The sequence below is a fragment of the Haliotis rufescens genome, unplaced genomic scaffold (genome assembly GCF_023055435.1).
Source record: "Haliotis rufescens isolate VD_foot unplaced genomic scaffold, xgHalRufe1.0.p SCAF_10, whole genome shotgun sequence".
Lineage (NCBI taxonomy): Eukaryota > Metazoa > Mollusca > Gastropoda > Lepetellida > Haliotidae > Haliotis > Haliotis rufescens.
The window spans coordinates 28,465,671-28,488,866 of NW_025963780.1; the positions used below are offsets into that span (position 1 = coordinate 28,465,671).

The following is a 23,196-nucleotide window of genomic DNA, read 5'->3' on the forward strand; positions in this document are numbered from 1 at the left end:
GTGAAAATAGGATTCGAACCCACGAGTATACGGTTATGGCACACCCAAGGAACGCAAGTCTGGATAGCGAATTGTGGTATTTATTTCTTTCATTGTTAATTTCTACCCTTCTGTTATATTACATCTGCGCATTTCAAAAGCATCCGAACATGTGCAAAGAAGCCTTGTTATTATTAGTAGAATTCACATGTTTATAATATTAACTAATATAAAAAATTTAAAAAAAATTCCAAGTAGACTAATTAAAGGGAGGCAAGTATTCCTTTGACTTTAGTAAGGGGAAACCTTTACTAAAAAGAAGAAAATATTTCACCTGTCCGACGAACTTTGTTATGGTTGCTCGATCTCGCTTTTGAATGTGTTGCACACTTTTAAGACGCAAACAATGCTTCTGAAGAGTTACCCCCCCTTTAGTATCTAGATGGCGCACTTTTCGGTTCCGCTATCCTGATTGGCTAATTGCGCTTCGTTTAAACCAGCCGCGGATTGTGAATATATCGATGGAAAAGCCATGATCCCCGAAAGAAAACCTTACCAGGTATGAATGAATTATCATATGAATAGATATTATGATATCTTTATAAAGTCTAACCCCCGAAATATAGTACATTTAGTATGTTGATCGTTAGAAAACCGATGCATGCATAAGACAAACACAATTCAGATAGGGCCTAATGCCAAGCTTTGTGAATGAGCTTTCATTCACGTTCACATTGCTAACATTCTTCCTTATCTCTGCTTATATATATGACACGCAGGCTTTTCGAATGTATAACCCTAATGTTTTATGCGTTTAGATATTCTTTTGAATTTCAATGTCCATATCATGTTGTCTGTATTGTCCAATGATGATGTGGATATATTACCTATCTTGGTTTACAAATGAAATGTTGATTTCAGCTTGCCATGAGACTTCCAACGAAAGGCACCAGCAAAGAATTTTCATTTAAATCAGTGAGTTGTGCACAGAAGAAGGATTTATGTTTTCGTGTGCACACTTGACGACTGTAGCATTAACAGACCCCAAAATATGAATAAGATATATGAAGTTGAATATCTTCCGAATGTTTTTTGTCACTATTGTCAACAACAAAACAAAATGTCCTTTCAACAGTGTTCAACACTACCGAAGACACATTTAAGATTATGCTAATGTATGTCATCAACTTTTTGTAAACATGGTAAATGACATCTAACATACATGCAAGATTTAAATTCCAGAAATAGAACTAGTCTGTGGTTTGTTGTTAACACTTTTTAATTGTCTACATTTCTCTTTGACTTTTATCATACTATTCTGAAAACTCAACATACCTGGACTTTTGTATGTCCACCTTTGCCCTTTAGCATTTTGAGGATATACCAAATGATGATTTGATAAATTATGAACATGGTGAATCCGGAGACAAAGATTGCGATATTCAACCATGTATAAGTTGTGTACCAGCAGGTGTTTTGAAGCTGTATCCATTTCCTAGAGTATACATGTAGGACTCAGATCTATGGCAGGACTCTAATCCTTGTTGTAATCTCATATCCATGGCAGATTCCTATTGTTATGTAACTTCATATTTGCAATGGTGTCTTATCTGGGAACATATATTCACTTCAATTGTAATTCATGCTTGAGATGCCGTCACGACTCCTTGCCTATGATGACGTCGTGTAAGTATAAGGTCTACTACTGATAGTCATAGACATAGCAATTGGTCGAGAAAACAATGGAGACAGACATCACATGGCAGGTTCATGCCGACAGAGAAAGAGACCAGTTTCGAAACATCCTAATACTAAATAATTTTCAAATGATTATTGAAAACTGAAAGAAGTTCTTTGGGTAAAGGCTCTGAAGCCGGACTGTGAAAATGTTCAGGATTTTATCAACTCAGCCTAATGAGAGGATGGTGCAGAAGGTCTTAGAAAGTTGTTTCTACGAGGAAACATTTAAGAAAAGTACCAATCCCTACACTGACAATGCTGTTACAAAGGGGGAATGATTGGTTTAAAAATACAGAGAAGTCACAACATTGATCATCGTGTGCCACTATACACATGATACATGAATCTGTGCACTAACACTATAGATAATTCAAATTATTAAATTATATGATAATCTACCTTAGATCTGAGTATATGTCAATATCTGCCATAGATCTATAAATTGCCACAAATCCAAGTCCTACCATAGGTCCGAGTCCAACATACACACAATACCTGTAAACACAGGTTCAAACAAGATAAGAATGATGTAAGGCATGTTGTGACCAGAAAATTGCAAACACAATGCGTATTGGTATCTCAGTAATGGTGTACAATAAATATTTGTTCAATTTTCAACTTCATATTTCATAACTGAAGATGACTCCGTTGTACTGTAGTACATCATATATAGTATGTTGAAATGATATTGACAGTATTACCCATTTGCAATACATCAATCATAAACATGTTCAACAAAATGCATGTAGACATGATAGATGTACATGTTGTAGCATGCTTGTACTATTAATCACTCTTCATACTTAATCCATCTTCCAGAGGTCAAAGTCTTGTTTCCACCCTAGCCACATCAAGCCCACTTCCCTGTGCTAAATATGATTGGACTATCGCACATATCGACAGTCCAATCAGAGAACGTTTCACAAAATCAACATCCACGACTGGTATACCTTCGTCCGAAAGTGATTTACTGCTGCCTGTCTTTGTTGACATGAATATGTCTTTTTAATGTTTTCAACCACACGTTTGCCTATGTTTTTGTGTCAGGGATGAAATCACGAATGTTTTCGTAATCTGGTCGACAAGGTCGTCGCCTATGGCAGTTGCCATATTTGTGAAGCTATACGAGATAAGAGCGAACTAATTGGATATCGCGTTTTTATTACAAGGGGCACGAGAGGTGGCGCCAGGGTCGAGTCAAGAAAAATGGCCTTGATGTGGCAAGGGTAGAAACTAGGCTTTGATATAGGCTAGTGGACACGCTTGCCTCAGGAAGATGTACTTAATCATGTTAATAATATTGTCAACAGCACCAGCATGACCTTTGCACAGCATTATGATTATTTCTCGCTCATCAGATTGACAGTAATCGTGATCATATTATTATACATATATCATCATGTAGGGCTGGCGAAAAGGATCGATAATCAGAATTGTCATCGATGGGAAGAAATATTACCGATTATTGATATGAAAATTGTATCATCGAAAATATCTTACATGAACGTTTGTGATGAACTAAAGTTTAAATTCACCAAAACAGACTTATTGTCAATTTTGTCAGTTGCCTAAGAAGGAAAGCAACTGTTATTGTTATCACTCTGATGGCCACAGAGTAATCCATGGATAAATGTGGCACCACTCACTAGCGTCATGAAGTGTGTTGATTTTTGTCGGACATTTTTGCATATTTGCTCAAAGTTACTTCTCTGATATTTATCGATAATTGATCGATATTTAGTTAACAATTATTGATCTCTATGATCTGTATCGATAGCCAGCTCTATCATCATGTATATGCCAGCCCTGACTATTCTGTACATCATGGTACAGTAGATGGCTCTGTCTGTTGAACTTCTGATCGAAAAACCTTGGCAACCCAGACAGAGAGACTTGCCTAACAGTTCATACTATCTATGCCAGCGCTTTGTTCACTTTGGAAATAACGTTTTTATATAAATTGATATAAACATCATCATTGGTGTTTTTGCGGATTGATGGTAGGAAACCATATTGTGTATTATGAGATATTGGTCGACCTGGGATGTATACATAAAGTAGGTATACCCCCTTAAACTGACTCTTGAAATCATAACAAAATCATATGCCCTAGTTTGCCCTACAAAATATGCATGAATTATTATGTAAACCCAAAGGTGATACAACACTGCATAATTATTCCGTGTAGCCCTTCAAGCTTGTGTAAGGGGTATTCTCATGGTACAAATAGCTGTATACGATATGTTGCATGCAACACATTATATCGTGTGAGCCTGCAAGTCAGATAAACTTTTGACAAAATATGTTCAATTAAGTGAAACACCGTGTTTGATAGTGTTTACCAAATCAGGTATCACATATATTTGACACTTGTCTACACATCCCTAAATTCCACCTAATTTAAACCCTGTTTTGGCAAATTGTCCGTCTTTGAGTTTGATACAAATGGTCAGGATAAAATCAACCAAAATATTTCAGGCGTAAAAGCAAACAATATTTTTTGAACCGTACTCATTTGAAAATGTAAAGAAAGCAAACTTACAGTTTTCACATTAGTATTTTACTAATATTTCAAGAGAGTCATCAGTTTGTTCCATGCATTGGCTCAGATTATTGCGAATATGCAGGGGACGATAATTTACTTATTTCAATGGCTGGAACGGGTATTCAGGTCGGGTACTGATACAAGCTTATGCAACATATAATTATAATCAGTGTTGATTACTTTTGAGTCTACTGGGCCAAACTTGTATTTTGACAGTATTTTCAGTAGATTTTAGTTTTGTATGGATTGGAATAAGTTTTACAAGACTTGGGCTTTGGACTTCATGATGTGACATCCGAGAATGAATTGATAAACTTTGTTACTAAATACAGGGATGTATCTAGACTGACTCCAAGGTGGATGTTTGGAGTTTATGGTACTAGATAATTCCATGAAATGTTGATCCAATGTTGTGTGGACATGGTTGCAGATGAAGCCCAAGTTATCTCGGGTGGCAACCTTTGATGACCTGCTGCGCAATGCCAGGGTACTCCGAGATGGCTGTGAACAAGGTGAGGCCCACGGAATAGCTTTCTTTGGCTACTCTGTGTACACATGGAGTTTTTTTATAATGTGTAATTTTTCACTTGAGCAAAGTTTCTAATGGAGAAATGATTTAAATCTGTCGATTCTAGTTCTGGAATGAATCTTTTCAAGTGATTTCGTCATTACAAATTTGTTGAATCTGGAAGAAGAATCTGGGCTTTCAATTGATCCTTCTTTATCATCAGATTCATTGCATCATTCAAGTGTTTTCTCCAACTTAAACCATGTTATGGTTGATACATAATTTCTTTTCAATTTAGGTTTATCTCCCTTTTCTTTTACTTAGTATGCTCAGTTGACTGCTCTTTAGCATTGTCAATTTTGTTAATATTTATTTTATTATCATTATTAGATCCTGACAACTTAACTTCTAATTGATGTTATTAGCACCACAATACAATGCTGTACCATCAAACTGAAATTTGATACTGATACAGTATAAACGTGGCAAAGATGCAGCATTCCCGTTTACCAGTAATTCAGGTGACTGATAGTCCCTGTGTACCATCTTCCCGAGGCAAGTCAACGTTAGAAATTGGCACTAGTCCTGTAGTGTAGTCCTTCCAAACTGCCCAATACTTAGGTATCATAACAACCAGTAGAAATTTGCCATTATTAAGGGTTTTGTTATATGTTATCATTATAAATACTAGTGAACTAAAAATGTTAGTTTCTACTGCTGCAAGGGAGTTAACTGACTATAAAAGTCCCTCGCTGAACTAGGATCAAATTGGGGGGTTACATTTTGGCTTGTCTTACGAGTCAATGCATAGTCCAATCAAAATCATGCAACGAACCAGACATCTGATTCATAAACAACATGGATTTCAACGTGCAGTTTTTGGTGGACTGAAAGATTTGAAAAGTGTCAAACTGTGTTGAAAGATGTTTTTGCAAATCTAATCATGTTTTTAATCAAGGTGCTTTCGTGATTTGATGCACTTCACGGAGTAAGACCGGTTTTATAACAATATAGATCTTGATTATCGATCAGATTGTCTTGACACCATCATTTTGTTGGAAGCAAATGCAAGTGATATGAGAGATTGAATCTGATTGGTCAATAGCAGGGACATAACTCGTAATAGCCTCTGACAGTGCTACTATCGAGCCTGGAAATTCCAGCCTAGTTTGGCAAGGTTGGAAACTGGACTTTTATCATGGTTATGGTTAGTTAACACCTTACCTTGGGAAGTTCCTGTAGACTGGCAGATAAGGCACCTTATAAGTCAGCTTGTCTGTTATCATCATGGTTTCCCGTTGTCTATTTTTAGTTCAGGAAATAACATTTGAGCTGTGCTTTGAGGTTAAATATCTATTTGCAGTGATTTAGTCTTGAACAAAAGTTATACTGAAAAAAAGGAGAAAATTATGATTGGACTTTTGTGTGAATGACATGTACATCTAAGTTACTTCAGACATGTCAGTGGTGACTTCATTGAATTTGTCCGTAGTGAACTTACTCTGACTTAAGCATGATGTTGAAAGAATTAAAACCAGGCAATATTCATACGTTTCTTTATTTGTTCAAAGCTGAGACTGAAAAAATTGGAGGAACTGGTATTTGTTAGATTTGCCAGCCAACTGGGACTGGCATTTTAAAAGCCAGCTGGAATACTGAGATGGATAGATGGACTGAATGCTATATTGAATTGCTGAAACAGTATTGGCAGTTCCACCCTTATATTTAAGCTGTGTATTTGTGAGTGCGACATTGATGTTGTTGTGTAAAGAAGTGTGTCACCCGCCTGGCTTCACTCTGCGGGGGGAAGGTTGTCATCGAGGCAGGTGTGGTCCATCTGTGTTTTAGTGTCACACAAATGTCAAACCTTTCTTCTCCGATGTCTTTTTTGGGTGGAAAATTAAATTACAGTTTCTGAAATATATCAGTGTTCCCGCTGGCTTTGGAAACTGCCAGTCCCCATGGACTGGCAACTCCAAAAATTACCAGTCCCCTCAATTATTTGTCAGTCCTATGTTTGAACAAATAAGAAAATGTATGAAAACTACCTACTTGTAATTCTTTTAACACCAGGTTCAACATTTTCACTTTGGTTTGAGACTATGTCTCTAAAATAGATATATAACATCTAAGCGAAGTGAAATGTTATATCCTTGCACTAAAAATAGACAATGGTAAACCCTGATGGTATAAGACATGCCGACTCTGTTTGAAAATGTACTTTAGTGATTATCTCTGATCTTTTGTTCAAGAACAAAGATTGATAAGGTACAAGCCTGTCCACAGGGACTGGCAGTCACATGAATTACCGGTCCAAGCCAAATTCTAACTGTAAAAATCTGGTAATTACTGGTAAACTGGAACACTGTATATGTTTGAATCAATTTGGGCAGTGTGATTTTGTTGGCGGGAACTTCCATGGTTACAGTGAAGCGTGATGTTTACGCCTGTAATGGTTGGGGTGAGATGAAATCACTATGTGTGGGCTAGTGTCTGATGCGGGGTCAGTGTTGACACATTTGGGATAATGTCCATCACCGGCCATGGAAACCTCATAGTTAGAGCATCAGTGTTTTATAACATTCCACATGACCAGTCCTGTTAAATTAATATCTGTTGATCTGCTGGTCACAGTTGAATCTTTTACATCATAACTGCAGGCTGACTCAGTGGTTCTGGCAATTTCCAAGTTATGACTACACTCCAAGTTCTACGTGTGCTATGTACTGCTTCTAGTACTATTTCAGAAAGTCAAATTGACTCTCACTTCTATAACAATAATGATCATTAGAGAGGGTCTGTAACAAGCTCTCCCAATAGTTTTGTTTTTCTTGCAATGACACTATCACAGACAATGCTTCTGAATTCAATATCGATGGCTTGGTATTGTTTTCTAACCCATGACGTAATGGCGATGAGAGCACAGCCACATCACCATGCAGTGACAACGTAAACATTTCAACTTTTGTATTTCACTTGTTTGTGTGAAATTTTTAATTAATTAAAAAGTCAAACGACAATAGATATGGCTATCAATGAGTCAATGTATGACATTTATGATATATATATCCATTCTCTATCCACTAAAGTTTGTTTCAAGGCATCAATAGCGAAATCTGACCGTGGTTGCTTTAAATAACAGTGAGTTGTTCAATCAACCGATCGCTTCACACAAGATTTCGTCGAAATTAATGTAAACAACATTGAATGAAATTTTGAATAAAATTAATAACATAGATAAACATAAGTCCAGATATACAATGAACACTTTTTATAACCAGAGACTGTAATTACATGATTAGTTTGCATATTCAGTACAGATTCAGTATTTCCGGTGTTATGTGCTCATAGTAATGTCTGTGTTGGGGGAAAAACATCAAAACTCTTGAAAGCCCCCGAATTCTATGTACGAAATGCTGACCTTATACACACCAATATACGATAATCCTTCTCAGATTGATATATATTATAAGGGTAACGCTATTTTTCAGGGCATTATCATTTGCAGAAGTCCGAGGTCTTCCAATAACTGCCTGATGAAGGAGAGCAGTTGAAAAGACCGAGGGGCTTCTGCAAATGATAATGCCCTGAAAAATAGCGTTACCCTTGTAATATACCCTTATTATAGCTAGAATAATAGAATTTGTTATCAAATAAAAAAACAAAACAATATTGGTTTTGAAACATTTACTGCAATAAACACGAATGTCACTGACCCACTTTTACAAATATGGCAACATCAGAGAACAAACCAGATGACATCACTTTTGAATGTGACGTCACCTATCCCTATCCTATGACGTCACCTAACAACGGGCATGATAATAGCCCATCGTCAAGCAATATGAGGGCAGTGGCCAGCTCATTTCTGATAACATGCGGGCAGTTTAATGATAATTCTATCCATTTTAGCTACAAACATGATAAAGTAATTTCGTACAGAGCTCCAGATCAGCTAAATTGATTTTGAGTTGCCTGTGTAGAAATATGCATGAATCATTTCGAAAAGACTAGTTTAACAATAATGTAATTACGCATTGTAGCTGTTTCAGTTTGTGTAAACGTCTTTACATCAGGGCATCAGATATGCCATCTTCCCGAGGCAAGAGAGTAAACTGAGTAAAAAAGTCAAGTTTCCACCCTTGCCGAACTAGGCTGTCATTATCAGATTATGGAGTTACGGTTTGGCTGGACTAACGAGTCTATGCATAATCAAAATCGCGCACCGAAAGTCGAAATCCGGTTTGTAAACTGTCGTGCAGATTTCGGTCGATTGCAGGATTTGCATGTACACCCCTTACTCGTTGTCAACATACATTTACCAAATCTTTCATGTTTTTAATCAAGGTGCTCAAGTGATTTGATGCACTTCGCGATGTAAGACCCGTTTTATCACAATATAGGTGTGGATTATCATTCAGATCGTCTTGACAGGGCGCCGCCATTTTGTTAGAAACAAATGCAAGTGATACAAGAGGTGAAATCTGATTGGCCCATAGGGGAGGCTTAGAAGGGACATAACTCGTAATAACCACTTGTGGTGCTACGATTGAGCCCAGGAATTTCAGCCGAGTTTGGCAAGGGTGGAAACTGGACTTTTAAAGTCAGTTAACTCCCTTGCCTCGGGAAGATGCAGACATGCATGAACTCCACTGCAGTGAATAATGCTCAGATGTGAACATCTGTATGGGGTATGTCTAACCTAGGGCTGCACACGAACATACTCTAATTAGAAGTTACCTGAAACAGCGCCGGAGTCGAATTTAATTTTAAAAAAAGTTAATTCACCAGTTTACAAAACCCAGTAGTAAAATATTGAATGCCAAAACTCTATCAATGCCCAATGTTAATAATGTGAGTAATCATACCCAATGACTGATTGGGGGGCACGGGTGGCCCAGTCGTCTAAGGCGCTGGGATTCGATGTGCAGAGTTGCTTCCCTTGGGCCAGAAACCTATGATTGTGGGTTCGAATCCCGGTTTGCCCTAATTATGTTTCTAGGTTTGTCAGCACCATACCCGTGCTCGTGGGTTTCACAGAAGTGGTAAATTCTTAGACCTGCATCACTTGGGGCTTTCCTCCCACATTAAGCTGACAAGCTGCAATATAACTGGAACACTGTTCAAAGTGACGTTAAACCCAACTCACTCACTCAATGCAGGATTGGGTGGTCAGACTTTTTTGAGGCCTGTTATCGTATCCCAATTGCGTGGATCATGATGTCAATCACTGGATTGTCTGGTCCAGACTCGATTATTTACAGACCGCTGTCATACAGCTGGAATATTGCTGAGTGTGGCGTTAAATAACAAAAAAACAATGACTCAATGACTCAACAAAATACCTGAACCCTATTGGTATATTGTGTCATTCAACATGCCTCTTATCATTACTGACAGCAAAGCAAAAGTAAGACTCTGAGAACCACTGAAATTGGCTTGTTACTTTCGGCATGCAGCAATAGAAACTGACAGTTTTAGCCCACTAGTCCTTATAATGATGACATAAATCTAAACCCTTCAAAAGGGCAAATTTCTACAAGTCCTTATGATACCTTGAATATTGTGCAGTTTGACAAGGACTATTGGACAAGTACCAATTTACAACACTGGCATGTATGACCAGTACCCGGTACTAGTTTCTGAAACCAAGTCCAAGCAACACATATTTCGGACACTTTGGTTCTTTAAACATGATCTTCAAAGTGATGTTTAAAGTGCTTCCCAATATAGTAACCACTTCCATCCATCACATCCGTGTGACGTACTCAGAGAATCACATGGTCAGTAGTAGTGTTTTTGTAACAGCCATATCTGATGTATTGTTATAGTAACATGCTCTTGGTGGCCTGGTTCCCCCTGAATAGTGTACATGTTGTTTGTGAGAACCAAGGGCTGTCAAGTGTTACCCAATGATCCCACGGCTTCCTGTATTAACCATATCCTCCTCTGTGGATGTCGGCCGGTGCTGCTTCCTACAATACTATCACCTTACAACTCCACAAACTGTTTGCCTTCAAATGCAGGAACATTACACCAGTGCTGTTAGATCCTGGCTGGGTATTGTTCCTCTGGAGTGAGGCATCAGTAGAAGCAGTCTTGATGGCTTAATGCCGCCTTAACGTTGTGTGGCTTGGATATTTTTTCATAGGATATTGTATTGTTTTTTGTCTTTCATCATGAGGATGCCATCACTACGGGCATTTTTTGGAGGCAGTGGTAGGTGTTTTATTTGATTATGATATTGTTGTGATTTGTAGCTGTGCGTGTTGTATTCAAATAAATTTTGGATTGATGGAGTATTTTTTGTGCATTTTAGATCGTTTTTGCTTTGATTTCACATATATTTACCTTGTTTACTTGTTTGCATTAGACAAGAATTCACAAGTACTTAAGTCTTTTTGTCCAGTTTTCTTTTATTAGTCTTTTTTAGAAAATGGTAGAAAGATGTCAGCGTTCTGCGACGTATAATGATTATTTTACAACTGTGGATTGAAATTAAGTTTTGACATGTTTAAGAACAATCATTCTTATTACCTTTAACTGCTGCTTTTTTTATATTGCTAAAACAGCTATCATGTCAGTTGAGCCTGATGTGGGGAATGAACTTTTTTACTAGTTTTTCTGAGATGTCCAAGTAACCCATTTTTTGTACTACCCTATATGTTTTATATTTAGGAAAAAGACTTCACTTTAACATGGTTTATGTGTCATGAAAATGTTTTTGCAAATTCGTTTGTTTTGACCCCTAAACATGCCGAGATATGCAAGATTGTCAGTTGGCATGTTTTGGCGCCAAAACTGTAAACCATTTGAATGTCTAATTTCTTGGCACATGTTGTGATACATACCATATGCAACACATGCCACATGGTAGCTATTACGCACCGACAAACAGCACTGTAAATGGGTCATTTCCTTATTTTGTTTTTAATGTTTAAGACTGAATGAAGAGGTCTTTGTTCTTGGATCACAATTATACAGCAAAGATGAAACAGCATGAATCTGATTTCATCCTCAAGACTGATACCAGCTGTTGTGATCAATGGTCGTGTACAGCGTTTAATTAAGTCGGGCCTTGTTTGCTGCTATATTACGGGTCATTTGAATTTTCAACTTTCAACATTAGGGATATGACAAGGCCCCTTTCCATTACCATGGTTATTGTCAGGCCTAATTTAAAACATTGTATATATAATCATGATTAAATCTGTTGACTGCTAGTATTCACATTGGCCATATTTTGATTTCGCTTTGGACACGAAAATCAATTATGAAAAATGAATTTTCTTTATAAAAAGTCATATTTAATACGATAATCAAAATTATAGTCATGATCATGATGAATGTTATCATAATCTTATTGATTTGCAAAACTACTTGTTTCAACGTGTTTAGGTAACCATGGTAACGTGGACCCAACTTGTTCTGTGCCATGGCCATTATGACTGGAACATGTGTATTTTATGAAAACAAAACCAATGTAGATTTATATAAAAGCGAGTCTTGTCGGCTCTATTCCACATGAAATCAGCATGATGAAAATAAAAATCTGCTTTTTTAAATCTTAGAGGAGAGAGATGTATTGTGTTATGAAAGATTTCAGGCTATATGTTAGTCTTGGGTCGATACTTTGTAGGAGGTTTGTTGTTTTATTTAATAGTAATACTTTTCGCAATTATGTTTGGCTAGATGGTTGATAAAGAACTGGTGTTAGTTGCAATGGAACTTTTGTAGGTAAAAAGAGCTGCAATACCGTAAACTATGGGCTTCTTGACGGCTCTTTCCAACTGTGAAAAAAACATTTGAGTAACAATGGGATGCAAGTAAAACAATGGGTCTGTCGGGTTACCTGAAAACGCCTTATCATTGTTTATGGTCACGGTCATGTATGTGAAATTTTCTGTTTTTGATTCAGAGTTCCGGTCATTTGTTCGAACTCAGGAGGACTGCCGTAAGAAGTGGCATGCAGCAGAGCAGAAAGTGGAGAGCATGCAGGAGAAAGTTCAGGAGCTCCAAGCAGACCTAAATGCTCTCAATACCAGGCTTAAACATGCCCTGTAAGTACTTAGCCTTGGTCATACTACGTATTGCATTGCATTGCATCACCGAGTTGATAAATTGTTTCACTCGTAATAAGTAGCTAGCCTTGAGCCAGATCTCAGGTTTTGACATGCCCCAGGGTTTTACACAACGCACAAATGTAGAGAAAGGACGCAGAAAAGAAAGTTTGAAAAGTGTAACATTCATTGTACCTGCAGTGTATCAAGAGCAGTTATGGGTGTCTGTTATTTCACCCATCAATCATGACCACTGTCCACTTGATCATTGATTCATTCCAGGCTCTGAAGTAATAAAGTATACGTACAGTATACTACGCCATTTCATTACTTTAAAGGAGGACCACCTCCGTGGTCTAGTGGTAGAGCGTCTGCTCGTAGAGCAGAAGGTCCGGGGTTCGATTCCCAACCGTGTCATACCTAAAAACGTTAAAAGATGGTACTTGTTGTTACCCTGTCTGGCGCTCGGCATTAAGGGGCTAAAACAAGGACTGGTTGGCTCGGAGTCAGTATACTGTGTCTGAGTGGGGTATTCATGGTAAACTGCGGCATGGTATCTCAGTGAGCTAGCACTATAAATCGGCATCAGTCTGGACTAGTACAAGCAGCCACACAAACACACACACATCGCTATATAAGTGCAATAATCTTGGACGCGACATTAAACCCCATTTCACCTCACCTCACCTTTAAAGGACTTCTCATATTGCCTGCAAACTTAATTCCTGGGGGTCCCCTGAACCCCCACTTTTGTAAGTCAAGGTAAAACCCTCATTCCCTGTAAGTACTTATGCTTATTTTATGAATTTGTGTGTGTGAGAGAGACACATCTTCTGGTGTTGAGTGCAGCTGTGCCTCTGTTACAGGAACACTATAGACAAGGAGATGTACAGGAGGAAGCATGCCGAGCAAGACAGAGACTCACTGGTAACTACACACACACACACCTGTGTCACCTGTGTTTTATGATTGGAACATAAAACGGTTTTCCCTTGTTGCATACATATGTAACTGCGGTGAGATTGTAATGAATTAAAACAATAGTACATTCATAGTACTTTTACGATTCATATCACAATAGTATCAGTACAGTGATTATTTACAGAGGTATTAGTATTGACTAATCATGCTAATGGCTGTGACGTACTTTCTGCTTACATTGAGAAAAAGATGCTTCGATGATTATGCTGAACTGGGTGACAGCATAAATGTTGCATCATGGTCATTAGTGATATTTCATATATGTATATTGAATTTCTTGAACCTGTTGTAATGTGGCACCTGATGTCTATTTGTGACAAAGAAGGCACCATTTATGGATACAACCTTTATTTACGGTAAAGGCGACGTTTTGGTATAAATCCTCAAACCTATGTCGAGCAAGGACAACGGTATGAGGATCTTTGCCTAACAGTATAAGGATCTATACCAAAACGTCACCTTGACAGATATTTAAGAAGTTGTTACCCAAAATTTGTGTTTATTTTGTTCCCCCTCAACTTCTAAGTAATGCCTATCACACAATTCATCTGTGTTTACAGGAGCAGCAGCTGAACAAGGTACGGGAGCTGCTGTTTGACAAGGAGAACAAGAGCATCCGCATGAACGAGCACGACAGAGAGCGCCTCAGTGCCTTCGTCAACACCAGCAACCTGAGATCAAACTACAACACCCACAATGAGTACGAGTCTCCACAAAAGTAAGTGCTTCTATGTTCAAAAATTCTTAAAATAAAGATTTGTAGCTTGCCTTTGTACACCAGTGTTTTAAGTTTGTTGTTTTACGCTGCACTCAGCAATATTCCAGCTGTATGACGGCAGTCTGTAAATAATGGAGTCTGGACAATCAAGTGATCCTGACCACCCGATCCTGTTAGTCGCCTTTTACGGCAAGCATGGGTTGCTGGAGACCTATTCTAACCCGGATCTTCTTGGGTCGTGTTTTATGTAAAACGACTCCTTTTTTCCTCTCTGATCTTTGTATCGAACACCCCCAAAATTTATAACATTCAAAGGGTCATGACAAGAACATCTAGTTTTCAATTTAGAACAATGTATGCTATCCAAAGATGTTATGGTAAAATTATTAAATAATTCCTTCCATCTTCTTTGCATTATATACCTTATGGGTTGACCTTGGCTTCCATTTTTGTATCTGTTGCTCATTGACTTTGGTCTACCTCGTTCCTCAGATTGAACACAATCATGGAGTCGTCATGTTCTATGCTGGATGATATTGATTATGACCAGAGTGAGGGGGACATCGACATGGCGTACCCGTCACGGCGCTATAAACGCCGAAGCCCCACTGCTCCTCCCATAGAAGACTTTGAGGGAAGATCATCGCCAAAGAGACATCGCTCAGATGTAAGTATTAGTTTTCATAACACACTTCTTTTGTAAAATGAAAATAATTATTGGTTTTCCTTATTTGTACTATAGTTTGGTTTGGTTTGAGAATTGTAATAATTTACATGTGACAAATCAACTCTGAAAATGTATTCACCAAGATAAGTATTCAATGAACATCATTTTAATGAAACTGGATAAAATGAACATCTGGGCCCTGTTGCACAAAGCGATCTTAGCACTACGGCTATCATAAGCCTAAGTTAAAGTATGGGAGTTACAATCACCTTTGCCATGCTTGTTGTAAGACTTAGAGCCGACTAACAGGATCCAGTGGTCAGGCTCGCTGACTTGGTTGATGCATGTCATCGTATCCAAATTGTGTGGATCCATACTCCTGATATCAATCACTGGCTTGTCTGGTCTAGACTTGATGATTTACAGACCGCCATCATATAGCTGGAATATTGTTGAGTGTTGTATTAAACAACAAACAATCACCTTGGCACTAAGATAGCTTTGTGCAACGGGACCCTGAACTGTATACTTGATTTGCAGGACCACAACAACTCTATCGTTACAACCACCACCATCACAGTGAACGGCAGTGGCAAGCCGGTGTCCGCAAGCACAGAAGTGAATGTTCCAAAGCTGAACAAGAGTTTCAGTGAGCCGGCCCTGGACAAGCACCTGCAGACACCAGTCAACGACAGAGATGCCGGTAGGTGGATGTCAACATGGATAGAGAAAATAATGCTGATAGTATGATGTGAAGTGGAACATGTAAACACATTTCTTCTTCAGTAATTTTATGAATCTGTTACATACTCTTTCCCATGAATACATGACACTCTTTTAGGGATAGCAATTTCTTTGTACGATGTTACAGAGTTACTTAGGGATGGTCGGGTACCTTAGTGGTTGTCACGCCGAAGACCCAGGTTCGATTCCCGACATGGGTATAATATGTGACGCCCATTTCTGGTGTCCCCCGCCGTGATATTGCGCGAATATTGCTAAAAGCGGCGTAAAACCAAACTCACTTAGGGCTACTTTGTGCTCCCTCGGGTGAAGTATTCATCAAAGAATAAAAGAATTTGCTATCCATAAAGAAATGTCATGTAAGTTCATATTTCAACACATTCCCATGTGTCCTCAGGGTATGTAATACTCTCATGAGTTCGATCGAGTCGTGTTAAGGAATACTTACGAGTCCCGTAAGTATGCTTGGCGACATAGTTATTGAGTGTGGATTAGGTTTGTGTCAAATTCTCCCTTATTATCATCCTTGTGGGTTTAACTGTTAATTTTGAGTGTAAATAGTTCAAATACAGCCTCAGGGTCCTCGTTGATACAAGGGGGCACGGGTGGCCCAGTCTAAGGCGCCGCGATTCGCTGTGCAGAGTTGCTTCCCTTGGGCACACCAGAAACCTATGATTGTGGGTACAAATCCTGGTTCGCCCCGATTATGTTTCTAGGTTTGTCAGCACCATACCCGTGCTCGTGTGTTTCACCGAACTGGTAAACGTCTGAGACCTGCATCACTTTGGGCTTTCCTCCCACATTAAGCTGACATGCCGCAATATAACTGGAATACTGTTAAAAGCGGTGTTAAACCCAACTCACTTACTCACTCACTCGTTGATACAAAATGTTCGTTCTATGGCTGCTTTTGGTAGATCAGTTCTGTATCTTCCAGCTGAAGGTATTTCTGTACTAAAGTTAAGGAAACATGTAAAATTTTGTTCCAGACAGTGAACCCGAGTCTGATGACTCCTTCTTTGGTACCCCCAGAAATAGGAACAACAGTCGTACCAGGAAGGGAATCTTGAAGCGGACCCCATCTCATCCAGAGTAAGTATCAGCTCTCTGTTCCCAGCTTCACTGACGAAACACGACATTTGTTGTCAGCCTCACAAACATGGATAATTTGCTCAGTAGTTTTCGTTTCTAAAGTAGTGTCAGAAGATAAAAGTGGACTGCTTCTATTAAGATAGGCATAAACCTTGCGAGTGTGAATATTCAGTGCTTCAGCTGTTTCTTTCTGAAGCTTGTCCTAGACTGACTAAGGTCTTTACAATGTTTCAGTGTTTCCACATCTGTTAAGTAGGACCAAGGTGGATGGCCGGGTAGTTTATAAGATGTTTTATCATCTGAAAATAGGAATACAGTTGTCTCTCTGATTTGGGGTTATTTGGTTTCTGTGTCGCCTGCACGTTGTATTATCACACTGTTGGCAAAACTAGATTTTGGAGAGTCCTTTCGAATGTCACCAGTGTCAAATAACTGCCCGTGGCTGGTGACTTTTCTTTTAGGCTGCATTAAATTTTCCCCACCTGCCCAACTTTCTGGCAGATAATTTTAAGACTACTTATGTATTCAGTTTTGGTATAACTCCTTGTAGATTCTTAAGTATTTGTTTGCATTATTTTAACTGATTCAAGACGCGATTTGTGACCGTCTCTTATTTTTTTGCGATTTTCCAATGTTTATAATGTCTGAATGCTGGCCGATAACTTTGAAGATGGGCAGGCAACGTTTATGGGTCTCCTACCTGACTGTTGTGATGGGTTTTAGAATTGTTTCAAACACTGAATGTCACTGTTGTAAAGACATCTACTCTCTGCATCAGTCTGTCACCAGCACTTCTTCCATTGTTTGTTCTTCTACATTATTGTTTGTCTCCTAATATTTCTGATCAGACAGAACATATTGAAGTTATTGAACTGACCAAAATGTCATCAGTGTTCCTCATTGGTGGTATCAAAACATTCTGATCGAATTACATGTTCTACGGTACCACAGTTTAGTGAGGTGCTGATATTTGCTCCTGAGTTATTTCCAGTAAAAGTATACATGAACACTACTACCTTGAATTGTTAGGGGAAAGCAGTTTCCTTTTATTTCTGACACTACTATAGTTTTATTTGCTTTACAGCTATTTCATGCATATTTTTGCCCAGCTTTTAAAAAGCCTGATCATGCTGATAGAACGATAAAAACAAGTACTAGTTTTAGTATGTGTAGGAGTGCACAACTGAGCACTACCGACGTACATTCTAAGCCCTGACACAAAACATCTTCCTGAGGCAAGGGCGTTAACTGACTATAAAAGTCTGGTTTCCACCCATGCTGCACTAGGCTGGAATATCCAGGAGTTATGTCCCTTCTGTGTCCCTCCTGTTGACCAATCAGATTCCATTTCTCATATCATTCGCATTTGCTTTAAACAAAATGGTGGCACCCAGTCAAGTCAAGACAATCTGATCAATAATCAAGATCTATATTGTAATAAAACTTGTCTCACCCACCGAAGTGCATCAAATCACTTGAGCACCTTGATTAAAAACATGAAAAATTTGCAAAATATCTGTCGATGCCCAGTTGACAGTACACATGCTTTGCAAAACCTCCTGTCGAACAAAATCTGCACATTGAAATCCATGTTGTTTACACACGAGATGTCTTGTTCATGACTCAAATTTGATCGGACTATGCATGGACTTGTTAGTCCAGCCAAAATGTAACTCTGGAATTCCAGCCTAGTTCGGCTTGGGTGGAAACTGGACTTTTATAGTCAGTTCCTTGTCTCAGGAAGATGAACACGAAACAGTTCACCAAGGTAATCTGAACTGTTTTCACATACAATAAATCAAAGAAAGAACTAGACTCTTGCCACTTTGTGATAGCATTGTTTTATTTGTTAGAGACTTAAGTGGCACAAAGCCGCCTACAGGCGCGAAGACGAAGAATAAATTGTTTAGGTACGTGACGTTTATCAGTCAGTGTCTGTGTGTAACCACGAGTCACATGACTATATGTAGCCACTCATCTACTCCTCGTATACCGTGCATCCATCATCAACATTTATCTAGCATCACATCTACCAAGCTTGCCTGTCTGTCTATATCATGTTCATCATTTTCTCTGTTTGCTCAGTACTGTCAGACATTTTCTTTGTCTGTAATTGTTATCATGATTATTACTTTTCCTACTGTAACCATGGTAATAGTTCCATCATCATCACTGCAGGGATAGATGTTGGTAGAAGCATGGGCTTGTCATGGTGAAAACCCGGGTTTGATTCCACACATGGCTGCAACGTGTGAAGCCAAGCTCCAGATAATGTTTTTGTGCCATGAATATTAACCACATGTTATCATTCAAATTGGCTCTTGATAGTTTTCTTTGGGTATCTAATGTATTTGTACTCGCTTGGGTCCAGTCATTTGTGGGGCGGTCTGGTAGTCTAGTGGTTAAAGTATTTGCTCGTCATGGCGAAGACCAGGGTTTGGTTCCCAACCTGGGTACAATGTGTGAAGTCCATTTCTGGTGTCCCCCGCCATGATGTTGCTGGAATGTTGCTAAAAGTGATGTAAAACTCACTCCTGTCATGTGGGTACTTTAACACCAACGAGTAGACATGCTTAAATGCTGTTTCAGGTGACTTATAATTTGTGTAAGCTATGGTGCATAAACTCACAACAGCAATATACATGACTAACAATAAGACATGATTGCGCAGTGTGTGTTTTATGACTGGGTTTTTTACATTTTATAAATACATATTTGTACACAAACACCTAAAAAGTAATTTGGTAATGGTAACTCACTCACTCATTCACTGCATATTCATTATCAAGTATATATCTTTTGCTATTATAATTAGGTAGCTGTGCTGGTATGCTTGTCGTATTTAGCCTACATTAATTTAGGAACCTTTCTTGGTACCTGTGCTGCTTGCTTTGACTAGCCTTAGACCATGTAAGTTAAACATTTATCTTGAAATCTGCACATGCCTCGACTGTTCATTCTTCTGCTCGGGATGACTCTGCACATTGGCATGGTTTGTGTGTGTGTGTGTTTATAGTAAATACTGCCATAGATTGTGTATACTCCGATGCAATACCTGTAATGTGAAAATGCATACTTACTTTATTAATGTTATTTCTACACATTCAATGAGTTTGCTAAATGTAGCTGTGTGGGTTTCCTGAATGCAAGCTCCTTCGTTACACTCTTGGTAAGATTGCTGCCATGTGTGACCTCGGCCTTTACAAGAATCTTGAAATTTGCCCTCTAACCCCAAATGTAGTCAAGTTTATATTTTTGTTTATGTTTTGGGGAATGCTATCATAGATTCATAGTGAATTTTGAAAAGGTTTTCCTCTGATCAAATTTCCTAAGATGAATTTACCTTTTTGTTTGTTTAATGAGATTGGTTCGAGATTGCAGACTAACGGAAAATCAACCAACTCCCCCCTTACATTCTTACTATACCAATTACATGATAGTTGGAATGAAATAGAAATTCAAATTGACAAAGAAAATAATTAAGCTGGGGTAAGAGTAATTGGTGTCACGGCAGTCATCACTTGTTTGTAAACATAACGGTCAGTTGGAGTTCATCTCCAAGCATGGTTGTGGCCACCTATCACATTTGGGAGCTTTGAATGGTGGCAGTGATAGTATAGAAAGCTCCGCGAATGGGCTATCGCTGTAAGGAGCTTGTATCCTATGCTGCTATACAGCAGGTTGTAACACAGTCTCTATATCAGCAGGACCCCGGTGCTCGGTCGCAGCTCTTCGGCTGGGAAGGGCCTCAACCGAGTCCATGTGTTCATCTCCAGGACTTTCATCAAACCAGAAACCTGTGTGCCGGTAAGTGGAGACACGACACTTTCATGCAGATACTTTAACCATGTTCACAGGACACAGATTTGTATGCTGAGAAAAAAGGAAAATATGTCCCGACAGTGTCGTTTTACTTTCTTCTTTGTGAATAGTAGTTGTGGGATAGCTTTGTGGTTAAAGATGTAAACTAACTGCTACGAGTGAATAGGTGTTTGATCCCTGGTCACGTCATGCCATTTGACGTTAAAAGATGTACTTGTTACCCTCTCTGGCGCTCGGCATTAAGGGGCTAAAACAAGGACTGGTTGGAGTCAGTATGCTGTGTCTGAGTGGGGTATTGATGTTAAACTGTGGCATGGTATCTCAGTGAGCTAGCACTATAAATCGGCATTAGTCCAGACCAAGCAGTACAAGCAGCCACACACACACATGTGCATGTACGTCACTATTTAAGTGCAATAATCTTGGACACAACATTTAACACCATCTGACCTCACCTCACCTGATAAGGGGCAACCAAATGGATTTGATGGTCAGACTCGCTGACTTGGTTGATGGTGTGTCATTGTACCCCGAAGATGGATGGTTGGTCACGATTTCACTGAATTGTTGGTCACAATTTCACTGGATTGTCTGGTTTAGACTTGATTATTTATGGTCACTATCATATAGCTTTAAAGTTTCTGAGTGCAGCGTTTAACAACAAACAAACAAATCCTGGAAGTGAGAGCCCTGTGTTTCAGTGTGGCAAGAGGATCCGTTTTGGCAAGCTGGCAATGAAGTGTAAAGGTAAGTGCATCCTTGAGGTAGAGTTTCATCACGTTTACTGCTTGTGTCCGTCAACCACCATTTGACCAATGTGGTATTTATAACTTTACAGAGATTTAACAAGAATACCAATATTTGTAAATCCCATTGGTATAGCATGGACTGTATGATGTATTCTATCATGACCTTGAAGAATGCTTGGTTCTTATTGGTTAAAATGAGGTATCAATTTCCATTTGATGCCTCTAAATTCAGTCTATTCACACACAAAACATGCATATGAATACATTGATAGCATCCAAATCAAAATTTAAATGTTGATATTGCATGAAATCATTTGAGCCTTGGTTGGATGATACAATAGTGTTTGTCAGAATTGATATGGAGAGATTTACTTGATTATTCTCACTGTGTGTTGTTCCCTCCCTCTGTGTGTCTTGTGCTCACTGTGTGTTCCCCCCGCCAGACTGCAAGGCCACCTGCCACCCCGACTGCAAGGACCAGCTGCCCCTCCCCTGTATGCCCAATGCACCCAGCACCCCAGGGGCTCACCAGAAAGCAGGGGTCAGTACAGCAACACGCAATATTAAACTGACAGTCATGTCTTTCGTCAGTCGCAGCCTTTGAAATTCTATTTTTTAAAGACTAGTCCAGAGGACTAGTTGTAACATTTTTCACCAGTCCTCAGAGTTTGTAACCAGTCCTGCTTGAAAGGGACAGAAATGTTTACTATGTTTACTTATTATTATCAATTTTATTCAGTTCCAATTTGAAGCAAACTTAAAGCATTGGGAACTGATTCCGATTATAGCTCCCAAATCCTACCATTCTATGAGCATGATGAGGACTACCATCATTGGTATTTACTCCTTCTCAGCACAATTTTGTATTCTCACGGTTGTCAAAGTCAAGGAAACTAAATCTGAGAAAAATAGTTTTGACATCATTGGATTTCCATGTGTTTCAGGGACTGATTTCTGACTTTACTCCTAGTGATTCACCAATGATCCCATCACTTGTGGTAAGTCTATATTTATAAATAGGACATTTCTCAACATCGGAGGTATTTTTTGTGATTGCTCTAATCATACTAATGAAAATTCAAATATTGCAAGGATATTTGCAGTGGTTTGTTTTATTGTGTAATAAAAACAAACACCCTTATGATATGTTTCACTATTTCTTCAGCAGGGTTGACTCAAGGATTTTCTGACATAGGCCCTCTATATGAAAATTTCAAATATTCCAGAAGTACGCCCATACAGCACAATGTTAAAATATGGGCCTTTTTTTTAAATTTAGGGGCTAAAAGCACAAGGCCCAACCCTAGAATTATCCCTGCTTGAGGAACTTAATCATTCATGTCAGGAAATAGCATTACTTACTTTAAAGTAGTGTAAACTATGACATGTTTGAAAGGGTAGACTTATATACATATTACTTCATTTTTGATAGGGACATTTCTATCTTTCCATGATAGTATGTGTATACACAAACCTATTGTCATAATATGTTGACCCGTGAAGATCCGAACTAGAATAGTCCTTCAGGAACCCATGGTTGCCATATAAGGCCACTATGCTTGTCGTAAGAGGCGACTAATGGGATCAGGTA

The 23,196-nt window shown here is 38.7% G+C and overlaps 1 protein-coding gene across 5 annotated transcripts in view; it reads left to right on the forward strand.

Annotated features, from left to right (window-relative positions):
- The first annotated feature begins 449 nt into the window (after positions 1-449).
- Positions 450-23,196, forward strand: part of LOC124135095 (rac GTPase-activating protein 1-like) — a 40,601-nt gene continuing 17,854 nt past the window's right edge. Inside the window, exons 1-14 of one of the 5 annotated variants that reach the window (XM_048389155.1) lie at positions 450-538; positions 901-954; positions 4,695-4,776; positions 12,691-12,832; positions 13,699-13,759; positions 14,374-14,531; positions 15,024-15,198; positions 15,739-15,901; positions 16,932-17,034; positions 18,888-18,944; positions 20,742-20,841; positions 21,558-21,603; positions 22,049-22,146; positions 22,550-22,603. In XM_048389155.1, coding sequence (XP_048245112.1) covers positions 512-538; positions 901-954; positions 4,695-4,776; positions 12,691-12,832; positions 13,699-13,759; positions 14,374-14,531; positions 15,024-15,198; positions 15,739-15,901; positions 16,932-17,034; positions 18,888-18,944; positions 20,742-20,841; positions 21,558-21,603; positions 22,049-22,146; positions 22,550-22,603 — 1,320 coding nt within the window. In that variant the 5' untranslated portion in view covers positions 450-511. Of the gene's footprint in view, positions 539-900; positions 955-4,694; positions 4,777-10,176; positions 10,992-12,690; positions 12,833-13,698; positions 13,760-14,373; positions 14,532-15,023; positions 15,199-15,738; positions 15,902-16,931; positions 17,035-18,887; positions 18,945-20,738; positions 20,842-21,557; positions 21,604-22,048; positions 22,147-22,549; positions 22,604-23,196 lie in introns of those variants that run through there. The other 4 variants (XM_048389159.1, XM_048389164.1, XM_048389161.1 and 1 more) reach the window with 4 other exon arrangements.